The 15,138-nt window shown below is 51.3% G+C and overlaps 1 protein-coding gene across 2 annotated transcripts in view; it reads right to left on the reverse strand.

Annotated features, from left to right (window-relative positions):
* Nucleotides 1–2,402: 2,402 nt before the first annotated feature.
* LOC142590573 (uncharacterized) overlaps nucleotides 2,403–15,138 on the reverse strand; it is a 61,402-nt gene continuing 48,666 nt past the window's right edge. For both annotated transcript variants that reach the window (XM_075702858.1, XM_075702857.1), the window contains one exon: nucleotides 2,403–2,666. In XM_075702858.1, the coding sequence (XP_075558973.1) occupies nucleotides 2,515–2,666 (152 nt within the window). In that variant the 3' untranslated portion in view covers nucleotides 2,403–2,514. The remainder of the gene's footprint in view (nucleotides 2,667–15,138) is intronic.

A 15,138-nucleotide genomic window follows, 5' to 3' on the forward strand; every position in this document is an offset into this window, starting at 1 on the left:
CTTCAGATACCTCGAAACATGCATCCAGAGCACAATCGAGGCAGATGGCTCGCCAGGGTAAACGCCATCAGACGCAAGCACCGTAACGACCCGTAGGCGCACTACGTGGACGCAGCCAAGTATCCGGGCCGAAATGCCTTCGCCATCAGTGTCACAGACCACAAGGGTACGACAATGGCGTCGGCGGCCATTCTCGCCAAACGCGCCGGCACAGCTGAAGAGGCCGCTATAGCACTCGCCACCCATACAAGAGAGCATGCCATAATGGTCTTCACCGACTCTCAAACAGCGGCACGTAACTACATGAACGGCAGGATCTCTAGAAAAGCGATCAACATACTGAAACGTGGCGACACGCCTCCCCCCTACACCTGCATCATGTGGGTTCCCGGACAAGAGGGACTCGAGGGGAATGAAGCGGCAGACGCTGCGGTTAGCGCAAGCGTAAAGCGGGCCTCCCCGCACGAGATTCTAGGCATGTCCCACCCACCCAAATTGGCGAAAGTTATTGGCGGCGAGGAATTACGGAGTCGCCATCTATCGGAAGCGCCTCGCTGTCGTAGTATGAGGGATCACGCGGCGCACTCCTCATAGGTTTTGCTGTCAGCGCTCACTGAAAACACCACGCGCGAGCTTTCCCGGGCATTTCTGTAAGTAATTTCGAAACGAGAGAAGTTGTTTACTGCCTAAATAATAATCTTGGGCAAACTGAAAGCACACAATCGTTTACAGACGCGATCTCTTTACCGAATACGTACAGTGAACGCCACTGCGCGCGGTCGCCGCGATGGAGTCTCCCGAACCGGCGTCTTGCGTGAAAGGTAGGTAAACGCTGAAAGCAAACTATGTGAAATATGTTCCTATAGCGTTTGCATAACTAAATAGAGCGCAATAGAAAGAAGCCTCAATACAGCGATCGCGCAGATTCGCAGCGACCGACTGCGCGTCTGCATGCTTGTCCGCGCACTGTTTCGCTTTCGCCGCGCACGCCTTCTCGCAACGTTCCGTGAGCTTTAGGCCGCAGAATATGAGCATTTGACAGTATACAAGCAACCATTGTTGCGTGGGAGCTATCGGAGCTGTTCAAAAATAACTTCATTGTAGAGACTTCGACGCCTACAGGGACTATGATGTGCCGTCACGACGATTCAATCTTCTTTTTTTCTTCTAAATTCTTTGACTTTTCAATATTATTTTTCGAGTTGCGTCGCACTGTATGTTTATCGGTGTTCTCAGCGTACAATTTCCCGCTGCTCCCTTTTTGTAATCCAGTGCATTAATTCATAACACAAACATGACCATATGCCATGCTTTTTTTAAATGTGCTTGTTACCGTTGCCTTTCTACTCCACTGAACTTGCCAGTATCTATAGCATCGACAAGTTGATAGACCAAACCGTCATAACATTAGTCGTACAGCAGACTCGGGCGATCGTCTCAGTGCGCGTTTTCAGAACGCAGACCGGGCGCCGTAGCAGAAACCTTCCTCGCGTCTGTGCTTGCTGTATACCCGAGTTGTAGCCGATGACTGTTTGCCGGTTTTATGTTTCGCGAGCCAAGCTTAACGCATCTTCTTGTCCTGCGGCTACGCGTAAGGCTGACACCGGCCTCCGTTACCTGCGTCCGGCGCTGCGGCACCGAGCAGTAGCCTACCATGTTGCGCGCCTTCAAAGGCAGCCACTAGCTATTGCAGTGCTTTCAAGCGTTGTAAAGGAGACACTCGAAGCGGGAAAATTTCGCCACTAAATGAGGACCGCAGCGTACGAGGGAATTCAAACTCGTTTTCAGCTCGCTTCGGCGCTGCCGAAACAGCCGACGCGGCCGCTATGTCCACGTGATCCCTCCTAGCACGTCGCGCCGACGGTGGCGCCAGCTTTTCCATTGGTGGAGCTCGAGGCCAATATCTCCACCTCATCCAAAACTAACGAGAAACGAAGGCACTGACTACAGGCGACTCCAGAGCAATACCTTTACCCATGGAAGCTTACTGCATCATTTCCACCCGACGCTATACAGCTACACCTTTCCACACTGCAACGTGCCAGATAGCCTGGCGCGCCTCCTACTGCAATGCAAGAAACCCGAGAAACCATCACAGCGGCACAACTAGTAGCCCCAGCAGACGCAGACCCAAACCTCCTCGCTGAAACGTGGGAGGCTGCGATCTCCAAGCCTGACCTGGTCGACCAGCTCGAACTCGTCGCCCGAGCCCGGAGGGCGACCCAAGCCAGAGGTTTCCTGGAATAAGGGACCCTCCCACCTCGGCCGACAAGTCACTGCTTCAAATAAAAGTTTCATTCTCTCTCTCTCTTGTGTACAAGAAGAACAAAACGAAACTGCCGCAAATGTTCCGACAAACTTTAACACTAAAGAAAACTACAAAAAAGTTTGCAAATGCAATCAACGTTTATTCAACCGTTCTGTGTGTCGTTTTATTTGCTTCAAAAATGAAGCCGCACCAAGTGAACGAAGTCTTGCACTCTTTAGAGCGCGCCGCTCTTACACTGTAGAGATTTATTCCTTGTCTTGATCTTCACAGACCCTTTTCCTGTAGCGATAAGGATAAAGCCCAACGTTATTACATTGTGCAAAGAATCCTTCTTCACAGGATTGAAGTGTTGCCCCTGAAGTATCTACTGGTGCCCAGAGAAGGCATCTTGAATAATCTGAAATAGAATGCAATTATTCGAACCGAAGCAATGAAGGAATCAACGTTATATTACTTAATAGCAGCTATTACAATTAACTCGGTATTATTTATGAATATAGCACTATACTACATGTTGAAATCAATGACCAAAACAGAAAGGGAAAATTTCAACGATTGTAGCCATGGACGAAATTTACAAGACACTGCAGCCAAGAAGACCCGCGCTTATTGCGTTTTTGATGACAGATTGGCGCCTAGCCGCCACGTTTATTGTGGTTGCCCAACTCGGCAAGTGCACCGGCATGGTCGTGACACCTGGTGAATGGGATAAGATGACATCCTTCCATTCGGGCGTCAAACGTGAGGTTTTCCCCGCGCTCGACCTTCTACATTGTGATGACTGTTGTAGCGGTGACAGTATCAAGGGCCCTGCTAAGCACCAGCGACGAATGCAAGGTGTAAATAGAAATATATTGCCGCCAGCATTGCGAGAACAAAAAGACGACCGCCATATCCTAACTGCGTTTCAAAGAGCCGCCACACCGCAAGCGTCAAGCAACGAACCGCAAGACAAAGCTGGGCCGGTGCTAACAAACCGGTGGCTCACGCGCGAGAATCAGACGACTGGCACGCGACAGGAGGCGACAAAGAGGAGAAAAACGTGCGAAGAAGCGAAGCTCGAGGGACGTTTTTCTTGATTGTACAGTCGGTTTTTGTCGACCGGCACAGGTTCGACCAGAGTAATCTAGTTTTCATAGAAACGGCTGTCATAACTGTTGGTTACAATATTAAGATTTGTTTGTTCGGCAAGGAATGGCTATGTAAGTTGCAACCAAGGCTCTATTTGAGCGGTCACGTTTAAGGGGCCGCCTACGCGGCACACATCCCTATAATGGAGGGTTAACATGTAACCCCCCCTCCCCCGCAAAAGAAAGATTGCATAATTTGTATGAGAGACTCTGCCGTAGCGGAGCACGTGAAACGTGTTATACGTGTTGCAAACTGTATATAAAGAATATGGGCTGCAAAATTGTCCTAAACATATAAAGAATTTAAAATTAATAACGCATTAGCAAGCTGACATACACAACTTCTGTTAGAACTTCGTCGGCTTCTTACGGTATAATTTGGGAATCTTGCTGGCTTGATGTCCGTAGTGAGCCCCTTGGTTTTAGAGGGGGTCTTTGAAGACTAGGGCTCAGATATAACGCCCTCACTATGGTGCTCGAGATTTCGCAGCACCACTTAAGCCCGCCCCACTCGGAGACAGTTTAGGCTCCCGTGTTCGCGCTACCTATGGGAGTGGACATATTCCGCCGTGCTCAAAGGAGTAGTGTATCCTATCCTAGTGTGCCTTTCTGCCCAACTCTATACACCCGATTTCTGTACCCAGCTGTCGAAGGCTGTCGAATAAGCGCGGAATCGCTGCAACACATAGCACGTCTATAGCATTAGCTTTCTCAAACGCGGCAACCCCTTCTTGGATAGAAAACCTCCTGCAAAGCTAAGCCTCTCTGAGTGCCGCGCGCGGCGAAATGCTGGCTTCGTAAGTGCAGCAAAATTCGCTGGCTTCGAAACAGTGTACGTCGGCCGTCGGTATGGTTTTCCGAGACATTCTTGTCGGGTGCATTTGGTTGCCGAAAGTGGCAACCACGCTGCGGAGGACCTGAAACAAAAAGGAGATTCAATTCGCTGCCGACTTGCCTGACGTGCACCCGTGGATTCACTTGCCTAATCTCCCCGGTGTTGTGTTTTTGTTCGTTCGTAGACAGCTACCCGCATTCCATCGTGTGACGTTGGATCTGGGAGACGATGTGCACTGCACTATGTATGAACCCTGAATAGATCCAAAGCCAGCAACCATAAGGGCGAAATAAGGAGTCATCACTTTGATAACACACGACAAGAACGCAATCTGTACCGTTGTCGGGGGTGCTACAGCAGCTGGGGCATCAGCGTAAAGAAAACGGTTGCAAGACTTGCAGCCACGGGTAAGGAAACAAGATAGTCACGTCTTACCCACGCAATCGCATCGATACACAGCCAACTGTCAAGATATTTAGGTGTGTACCCAAGCAATTGACTATAGTATCCATTCTGCAGTACTTCTTTTCTACGCAAATGTGAACGCTGCCATCACTCAACCATTTTGGAAAGAAAGAGGTTTTGAGCAACGGCGCCGGTTCCGAATTTGTTTGGGAGCCAACTATTGTGTATTATTTGCCGACGATGTTATAGAATATATGTTTTAAAATATATGAAAAAAAGCTTTGCCAATCTAATCGTACGTGTCTTACAACATGTCAATGCATCCATCGCTTGGTTGGTTCTCCTTCTAGTGGAAAATAAATAAAAAAATATTGCCTAGGGGCAGCCAATCATACTATGAACTGTAACGGGCTTAAAGTCAATGTAATGAAGATGGAAAGGAGAGAAACCAAAATTAATGGAGAAAGAAAAGCCAAACTGTTTAAATGGCATATATTATCGTGACTGTATTAACGAGAGGCTATGACAGGTAATATAAAAATCAGTACGTGTAAATTTATTTATTTATTTAAGAAATACTGCTGGTCGGTATTACAGGCGTTATGTAGGAGTCGGGTACAGAAAAAATAGACACATGAAACGTACATTGCAACAGAAGAAGCAAACAGCGAGACTCGACCAGAGTACAAAACACAGTAAGGTCAACTACAAAAGAAACACACTTGGCTAAAACTGATAGCTGGTAGAGAGATGAATAAATAATGAATTTTATTATTTTCACAATAATCATTTCATGAATATGCTATTGCGAAAACCGCCGCCTTCCACTGCTTTCCAGGGTGAAACCAGTGCGTTTTTGACAGTGGATTGGAGTGGGGACCCTGGCATTTGTTTGGAGTCACTGGCACACCGGGGAGGTCGTCGGATAAAAGCTGGGTCACCTTGGAGGAGACTTTAGTTTCACTGGTTTCACTGTTACGACGTCCGGACGCACTGGTGTGCTCTATAGTCACTGGTTCTCGCTGGAGCTCAGTGGCTCGTACTGGAAGCTGCGCTGGTTGCGTTTGTACCGCACTGATTCCAGTACGCAAGGAGTGTAGGCGCAGTTGAATATTAAATGCTTCTTACAATTTTATCGGCATATTCTAGTGCCTTATTCTAAATATTCCTATATTTTGGGGCATATATCTCTCTTTCGTTGCGCAGCTTGGAATTAATGTGCCTGAGCGGCTCTGTTTATGCGTGTATATGTGACACTGGAGATCAGTTTCGCGTTGGGAATTTCCCTTTTGACTGTGCAGAAAGTGACCCTCCTGAAGCAAATGACGAAAGTGGAAGCAACGTCTCTTTTTTATTTTTTTATATGCAACCGATGACTGGGAGTTGTCACAGGGTGGTGTAGTTGCCATGAATCTCAGCCGTCTTTCATAGGCGCGTTCGACCTGGCGCCAGAAAACCTACCACTGATTAATATTATCGCATCGATAACAGAGCTGAAGCTATTGGTGCGCTTCGACTTCCCCTAGTGTGGCAAAAACAGTAGTTAAGAGGTTTTGGAGCTCAAATACTAGCATTTTAACATTATGCAGGTACCCGCGCCGAGGTCTTTTGCTTCTGCTGAAGGTCAGGCCTGGCGTACCCGCCGTGTCCGTCTACACGCTATCGGCCCGCCTGGACTAATGAACCAACAAGTATAATCAGGATATATCACTCTATATTTCAGCTCTCGCACACGTGGCGAAGATCTGTGACTACACAATACGTCTCGATTCAAACATATTGCTTCGGAGTGCTGCATTAGCGAACGATGATAAGAGGACTAACGAAGACGACGATCGCCGATAGCCGAACGCACGGGCCCCATCTTGTACGCCTATCTTCTGCCGGTTCATTATATGTTGTAAATATATTGTCAAGCGTCCTTTCCATCTATAGCAATTTGGTCGAGAGTGTAGGATTTTCAAGTTCCAAGCCGGATTAACGCAGCTGGCGCCTCTTGGCGGCATTTACAATGCCATTGCAAGGCGGGAGCGAGAATGCTTTGAGCAGGTCACAAACTGTGCCTAAACCAGCCGCTGCTAACTACACCCCGTCGTCTTCACATAACCAGGTGAACCAGGTACATTTTCCGGCTCTGACAACACTGACATTGGCTTCAACTGTACGAATGGGTAAGCACTAGCAACAACTGCGACCCGACTCTGACGCTAGCGAACATCATATTTTACCTGGCGGGCAAGGCAGAAGTGTGGCTTCTCAACCATGAACAGGATCTTACGAGCTGGGAGGTAGGTAAGCAAAAGCTCAGCGATCTGTCCCGGAAGCTCATCCGACGCCGTCGTGCTGCACAAAAAGAATTTGCTAGCGGAGCTCAGATTTGCACCCAGTCCTATGTGACGTACATCCAGGATGTGCTCGCGCTTTGTTGCAAAGCCGATGACACGACGCTGGAAACGAACAAGGTTGTGCATATCCTCGAAGGTATCACGAATGAGGCGTTCACATTCTGGTTTTTAAGAACTCATCCATAGTGCAAGACGTCATCAATGAATGCCGACGCTTTGTAGAAGCAAAAAGTCACCGCGTTACTGCGAACTTCATACGTCTTCCGAACACGGCTGCGACGTCTACATGCGAGGACCTCTTTCTCCCACCCGCTCCACCCGTTTCTTCTGCATCGGCAGTATTGTGCGCATCATCCGCCGCGAAATTGAAGCTGCTTCCCCAGTTCCCCTTCAGGTGCGTAACCCCGTAGAGTCCCATGCAACCTTTTCCCTTATCCAAACCGTTGTGCGCCAAGTACTAGAAAACCAAGGATTCCAGACGTTTTGCCCAGTTAACAGACCTGAATACCACCCTCCCACTGCACCTATGTTATACGGAAGCCAAACTGTTCGCCCTCGTTATCAGAATTCCGCAGAATGGCGAACTTCCGATGACAGGCCCATCTGCTTCGATTGTCTTCGCGTTGTACACATTTTCCGGCATTATCGCAGTGCTTGCAACTCGCAGCCTTGGCCGAGCTATCAAAACAACCGTCGTCAAGGTCGTAGTTCCCGAGTGTCGGTACACAATGACGATGGCAGCGCCCCGCCATCATGGCCAGCACGACCAAAGCGTTCCCCTTCACCATCCCGACACCTCCACCGCTCACCTCTCTGTCGTCGCTCTTCATCTCCCTCACACTTCCGCCGCTCATCGGAAAACTGAAGGGCGCTGCGCCGAGAGGTGACCTGCCACGACGACCCGTCCCGAAATTCCTCTGCTCACACTACCTGGACGTCACAACATCATCGACCTAGACGTGGACAGCACAACTGAAATATCGGTCACGAACTCAAGCCTCCGTATTCGTCTGAAGAATGTGCTTAGCCCTGCTCTAATCACTGTGGTTCGTCTAGCCGATGGTGCGACTCGGACTGTAGCTGGGTTGTGTACTGCCCGTGTCACTGTTGACGGACGCCACACTTCAGTTTTGTTTTACGTCTTGGATCAGTGTCCAAATGCAATCGTCTTAGGACTTGACTTTATCGGCACATTCGGCTTTTAATGACTGCTATGCAGGGGTTCTCCAGCTTGCCTTACCGCAGGCCGCTGAGCCTTCTGATCCTGGCCGAGTCGGCTGTATTACGCCGATTACATTCGGCTACCACATCTAGCCGTGACGCAAATCGACGTCTTTCCTGATCCCTTTGTAGACGACGGTGATACATCCTGTTGCCCTCCGCTACCGTCCTCTGTTCGCACTCTGTCACGTTCCCGCATTCAGTCATCAGTATAAAGGGAAATACCGCATATATCCCTATTGTGAATTTCGCACTATGCCCTCGAACGATGCCTGAGGGTATCTCTCTTGCAACCCTAGCTCCAGCCGCCCAATATGATGTTCCCGTCTTAATTGAGCCTGCTGCTATTATCACATGGTAGTGACTGTGAAGAAATCACCCAAACTGAAAAACGTAACTAGCGTTTTATTGGGCGAACTTGTGCCCTCAAAAACAGGCTACACTCAAAAAGCGGCGACAGCGGCGCACACAGTCGGCGATCGTCGAAAATCTGATCAGCGGGTCAAGCGCGTCGGCTTTTATACGTCACTCGTCGAATGTTTCAGAATAATCGCTGGGACCCGCGTTCCTTCCACAAGGTTCTACATTATTCGCGTCGCGCACGCTTGCGATGAGAGGTCACAGACAGCGGATGGAAGCATCGATAACATTCCATAAACTTCCGATACATGCAGGCGTGTCGTGCGCTGTGAGATAACATTGGTTCTGCGGGGAAACGTGTCGCCCGATAAATACAAACAAGTACACGTGTCAATACCTCCCTCTTAAAAAGCATCGACCCGATGCTGCAAACGAAAGTAATAAATGAAAACACCCGTAGCAAAGAGAACAACAAAATAAAGAAGTTCGTCAGCGTCCGTAAAATGGTTTAAGACACACCTCGTGGACCATTTCAGATCGTGCGCGGCGCCGATGTGAATACGAAATGCCGTCTGGCACGACCTCATAGTCCAGTGCGCCAATACGTCGAATGACCTTGTAGGGTCTGAAATAGCGTCGGAATAGTTTCTCACACAGTCCTCATCGGCGTATCGGGGTCCAAATCCAAACACAGTCATCGGGCTGGTACTCAACGAAGCGTCGTCGGAGGTAGTAGTGTCGACTGTCGGTACGCTGCTGGTTCTTGATTCCGTAGGCGGGTCAGCTGTCGGGCTTCTTCGGCGCGCTGAAGATGGGTAGTAACGTCAAGATTCTCTTCGTCAGTGACGTGCGGCCGCATGGCATCGAGCGTCGTCGTCGGGCTTCTGCTGTGAACCAGCCTAAACCACGTGATTTGTGTTGTTTCTTGCACCGCCGTGTTGGAAGCGAATGTTACGTACGGCAGGACGCCATCCCAGGTCCTGTGTTCGACGTCGACGTACATTGCTAGCATGTCGGTGAGGGTATTGTTCAGGCGCTCCGTAAGACCGTTCGTCCGTGGGTGGTAGGCAGTTGTCCTCCTGTGCCTTGTCTGACTGTACTGCTGAATGGTTTGGGTGAGCTCCGCTGTATAGGCCGTTCCTCTGTCGGTGATGAGGACTTCTGGGGCGCCATGTTCCCGCAGGATGTTCTCGACAAAGAATTTCGCCACTTCGACTGCGCAACCTTTCGGCAGTGCGTTTGTTTCAGCGAAGCGGGCGAGGTAGTCCATCGCCACGAGGATCCACTTATTTCCGGTTGTGGACGTCGGGAAGGGTCCCAACAAGTCCATCGCGAACTGCTGAAACGGTCATCAAGGAGGCTCGATTAGCTGTAATAATCCCATTGGCCTTGTCGGTGGTGTCTTGCGTCGCTGACAGTCTCGGCACGTTCTTACATAACGGGCGACGTCGGCGGTAAGGCGCGGCCAATAATACCTTTCCTGTATCCTCGACAGTGTCCGGGAGAATCCGTGGTGTCCAGCGGTCGGATCGTCATGTAGGGCGTGCAATACTTCTAGATGTAGCCCTTAGGGAACAACAAGAAAGTAGTTCGCGCGGACTGGTGAGAAGTTCTTCTTTACGAGTAGGTTGTTTTGAAGCGAGAACGAAGACAATCCTCGCCTAAATGCCCTAGGGACAACGTCGGTGGGCCCTTCGAAATATTCGACAATGTTTTTCAGCTCCGGGTCTGCTGGTTGCTGTTCAGCGAAGTCTTTCGCGCTTAATATGCGAAGGAAGTCGTCGTCATCCTCGCCATCTTGCGGCGGCGATTCAATGGGGGCGCATGATAGGCAATCGGCATCAGAGTGCCTTCGTCCGGACTTGTAGGTTACAGTGATATCATATTCCTGCAATCTTAGGCTCCACCGCGCCAGCTCGGCCGAAGGGTCCTTTAAATTCGGTAGCCAACACAAGGCGTGACGATCGCTGACGACTTTGAATGGCCTGCCATATAGGTAAGGGCTAAATTTCGCTGTAGCCCAAACGATGGCGAGGCATTCCTTTTCCGTAGTAGAATAATTGCCTTCCGCTTTTGACAACGACCGGCTAGCGTAAGCTATCACGTGTTCATGTCCATCTTTTCTCTGGACTAGGACGGCACCGAGGCCTAGGCCACTGGCGTCAGTGTGGATTTCGGTATCGGCGTGCTCGTCGAAGTGCGCAAGTACGAGCGGAGACTGCATACGTCGTTTTAGTTCTTGAAATGCGTTGGCCTGCGGCGCTTCCCACTTGAACTCGACGTCACATTTAGTTAGCTGTGTCAGCGGCTCAGCGATGCGCGCAAAGTCCTTGACAAATCGCCTGTAGTAGGCACACATGCCAGGAAATCTACGCACTGCCTTCTTGTCGGTGGGCTGTAGGAACTTTGCGATGGCGGCAGTCTTCTGCGGGTCGGAGCGGACTCCAGACTTGTTGATGGCGCGGCCTAGGAACAGAAGCTCATCGTAGGCGAACTGGCACTTCTCTGGCTTCAGAGTGAGCCCTGATGACTTGAAAGCCTTCAGTACTGTCGCAAGCCATCTAAGGTCATCGTCGAAATTTCCAGCGAAGACGACGACGTCATCCAAGTAAACAAGACAGGTCTGCCACTTCAATCCTGCTAACACCGTGTCCATGACGCGCTGGAACGTTGCAGGTGCCGATCACAGTCCGAATGGCATGACCTTGAACTCGTAGAGGCCGTCTGGCGTGATGGAGGCAGTCTTTTCGCGATCTCTCTCGTCGACTTCTATTTGCCAATAGCCAGACTTGAGATCTATCGACGAGAAGTAATTTGCGTTGCAGAGCTGATCCAATGCGTCGTCTATCCCTGGAAGTCCTTCTTCGTGATTTTCTTAAGTCGACGTTAATCGACGCAGAAACGTAGGTTGCCGTCCTTTTTCTTGACCAAGACTACAGGAGTTGCCCACGGGCTTTTGGACGGCTGGATGATGTCGTCGCACAGCATTTCGTGTACGTGTTCTCTTATAGCTTCACGTCCTCGCGTCAAAACTCGGTAAGGGCTCTGGCGCAGTGGTCGAGCGCACTCTTCGGTGATTATGCGATACTTTGCGGCTGGTGTTAGTCGAATCTTCGATGACGTCGAAAAGCAGCCTTTGTATCGTCGGAGCAGACTTCTGAGCAGTTGCTGCCTAATAACGGGGATACTTGGTTTTATGTCGAAGTCTGGTTTCGGAACTATGGTCGTCGGCATAGATGCGGCAGAATCCGAGAGGACAAGCGCATTACTGGTGTCCAGAATTTTCTCGATATACGCGATCGTAGCACCCTTGTCGATGTGTATGAACTCCTGGCTGAAGTTTGTCAGCAACACTTTAGTTTTTCCTCCGCGCAGGCGGGCGATCCCTCTTGCGACGCAAATTTCACGGTCTAGCAATAGACGTTGGTCACCTTCGATGACGCCTTCTACGTCGGCAGGTGTTTTGGTGTCGACGGAAATGACAATGCTGGAGAGGGGCGGGATTCTGTCTTGACTTTCAAGCACGCTTAAGTCGTGGTGACTACGAAAGCTCTCCGGCGGTATCGCACGATCTTCTGACAGCGCTATCGACTTCGACTTCAGGTCGACGATTGCGCCGTGATGGTTCAGGAAGTCCATGCCGAGAATGCCGTCTCGGGAACACTGTTGGAGGATAACGAAGGTGGCAGGGTAAATCCGGTCATGAACGGTAATTCTTTCCGTGCAGATTCCAGTCGGCGTGATGAGGTGCCCTCCAGCGGTCCGAATTTGAGGGCCTTCCCATGCAGTCTTAACTTTCTTCAACTGGGCGGCGGTGGGTCCACTCATGACGGAGTAATCGGCTCCTGTGTCTACTAAGGCGGTGACTGCGTGGCCGTAGAGAAGCACATCGAAGCCGGTGGTTCTGTATCTTGCCTTACAGTTAGGTCTCAACGTCGGATCATGGCTGCGTTGCATTGGCCTGTGGCTGGTACGTGGCGTAGTCAGGTCGTCTTTCGTCGGCGTATTCTTTGCTTCCACACTTTGTCGGACGGCGGCGGGTCGTTATGTTGTCGAGGTGGCTTCTTCGGAGTCTTCGTCGGCGGCGGAGGATCTTCGTTTTTTCTTTTGTTATAGCTCAAGCTTGACACGGACGACAGAAGGTACATCTGACACACACATCGCTGTATTAGTTAGTTAACACAACGTTGTGTTAGTAGTTAGTTCGACGAACAGCGACTGCACCTCCATCGGTTGCTGCTTTTAGTTTTCCGGATATCGGCTCGCAGACCGGCCCCCTCTGGGCCAGTGTATGGTCGGCGCTGCGGCGACAAGTAGCGGCTGGGTGACGGCGAACGGGACGGTCGTCGGGGGCTCCACTGAGTGGTGGCGAGGTAGTCGGTGATATCGCGAGGTCGTTCGCCAATCTGTGGTCGCGGCGCGTTAACGGCGAACCCTCGGAGTCCCATCTCCTGGTATGGGCATCGGCGGTACATGTCAGCGGCTTCTCCGCAGTGGTAGCAGAGCGGGCGGTGGTCAGGAGCGCGCCAAATGTCCGTCTTCCTCGCGTAGCGGCGCTGGGCGACGGCAGGCGTGCTGACGGCGGTGGCGGTGGACGACGTAATTATGGCGGTAAAGGGCCCTGGCGCGGTCGTGCAGGGGGGCCTTGACGGCGGGCGACAGCGGCGTAGGTCATCGCTTCAGGATGGGGCTGCGGTGATTATCGTTGCACCTAAGGAACTCAAGCGATCGGTGCACCTCTTCTTCCACGATGTCGGCGATCGAGGCTACTTGAGGCTGCGACGAAGGCAAGACGTTGCGCAGTTTATCGCGCACAATGGCCCTGGTCCGTGGCCAGTGATTGAATCCCTGCGCAGTTGGCAGAGTTTGTACGGCGGCTGAACTGCCGGTTCCGCATTTCGAGTGTCTTCTCCATGCTGGTGGCCTGCGAAGGAACTGTTCTACGGTCTTTGGTGGGCTTCGTATCATTGCGCCGAAAAGTTGTTCCTTCACACCACGCATGAGTAGGCGGACTTTTTCTCCTCGGGCATATGCGGGTCGGCGTGCCGGAACAGACAGCTCATTTCTTCCGTGCATATGGCAACGTTCTCGTTCGGCAGCTGCACTCGGGCGTCCAGCATAGCTTCGGCCCTTCCCTTGTGCACAACGCTCGCAAAGGTGCGCAGGTAGCCGCTACAGAACAGGTCCCATGTTGTCATGGTCGACTCCCGGTTCTCAAACCACGTTCTGGCGGCGTCTTCTCAGGCGAAGTATACATGCCGCAGCTTGTCGACGGAGTCCCAGTTGTTGAAAGTCGCGATTCCTTCGTAGGTCTCCAGCCAGGATTCCGGGTCTTCAGTAGCTGCCCCGTGGAAGGCCGGTAGGTCCCGAGGTTGTTGAAGGATAACAGGGGACGCTGGGGCAGCCATAGGGGTTGTCTTAGCCACGATCCTGTTTGTCGTATCAGGTAAAAGTCCGTGCTCTTCGGGCAGTCCTTGCAGTCGGCGGCTTGCACGCTGGTCTTGGGCGATGTCGGCTTTGTCCTCAGGCGTCGGACTTGGATCGCGGCTTTGCGGGGGCGTTCGGTAAATTAACGCACAAGCACCTGCACGAGATTTCACGTGGTAGTGACTGTGAAGAAAGCAGCCAAACTGAAAAACGAAACTAGTGTTTTATTAGGCGAACTTGTGCCCTCAAAAACAGGCTACACTCAAAGAGCAGCGACAGCGGCGAATACAGTCGGCGTTCGCCGAAAATCTGATCAGCGGTTCAAGCGTGTCAGCTTTTATACATCAGTCGTCGAATGTTCCAGACTAATCGCTGGGACCCGCGTGCCTACCACACAGTTCTACATTATTCGCGTCGCGCACACATGCGATCAGATTAAATAAGGTTCGGTACAGACAGCGAATGCAAGCATCGATAACATTCCAGATACATCCCATACATGCAGGCGCGTCCTGCGCTGTGCAATACCATTTGTTAGGTGGTGAAACGTGTCGCCCGATTAAGACAAACAAGTACACGTGTCACTATTGATTCGAACTCCACAATGTTAGATAACATAACGAAGACGATCGCCTCTGACCTTACGGCCAAAGACGCACTCGCGATTCGGGACCTGCTCATGTCTTACCAGAACATTTTGGTCTCAATGACCGACCACTGGGCCAAACAGCTGTTATCAAGCATCGGATTCACAGCGGCGATGCGAAGCCCCTACACCGTCGTGTCTACTCCACTGGGCGCCAAACTATGCAAGAGGTAGTTGACAAAATGTTCGCTCGTGATATCATCGAACCTTCTTCAAGCCCATGGGCATCACCTGCCATGCTCGTCAGGAAGGAGGCGCTTCTGAATCGACTACGGGAAGCGTAGCGTGCCGCCGGGGGTTATGCATGAGGTTTGCATGGCCAACGCCGTAGCAGACGCAGCGGCTATCTCCACTCTACACGGAGCGGCGGGCGAGGAGGACACAGAGGCACTCTAGCAGCCGCAGAAGAATGCCCCTGCTGCCTCGGGTGACGCCGCCGACCTCGCAGGCCACATGAGAGGGCACCCATCCATGCCTCGTTCATCGCTCACGTGCGCGCC

Source organism: Dermacentor variabilis, chromosome 8, assembly GCF_050947875.1.
Source record: "Dermacentor variabilis isolate Ectoservices chromosome 8, ASM5094787v1, whole genome shotgun sequence".
In the NCBI taxonomy this organism is placed as follows: domain Eukaryota; kingdom Metazoa; phylum Arthropoda; class Arachnida; order Ixodida; family Ixodidae; genus Dermacentor; species Dermacentor variabilis.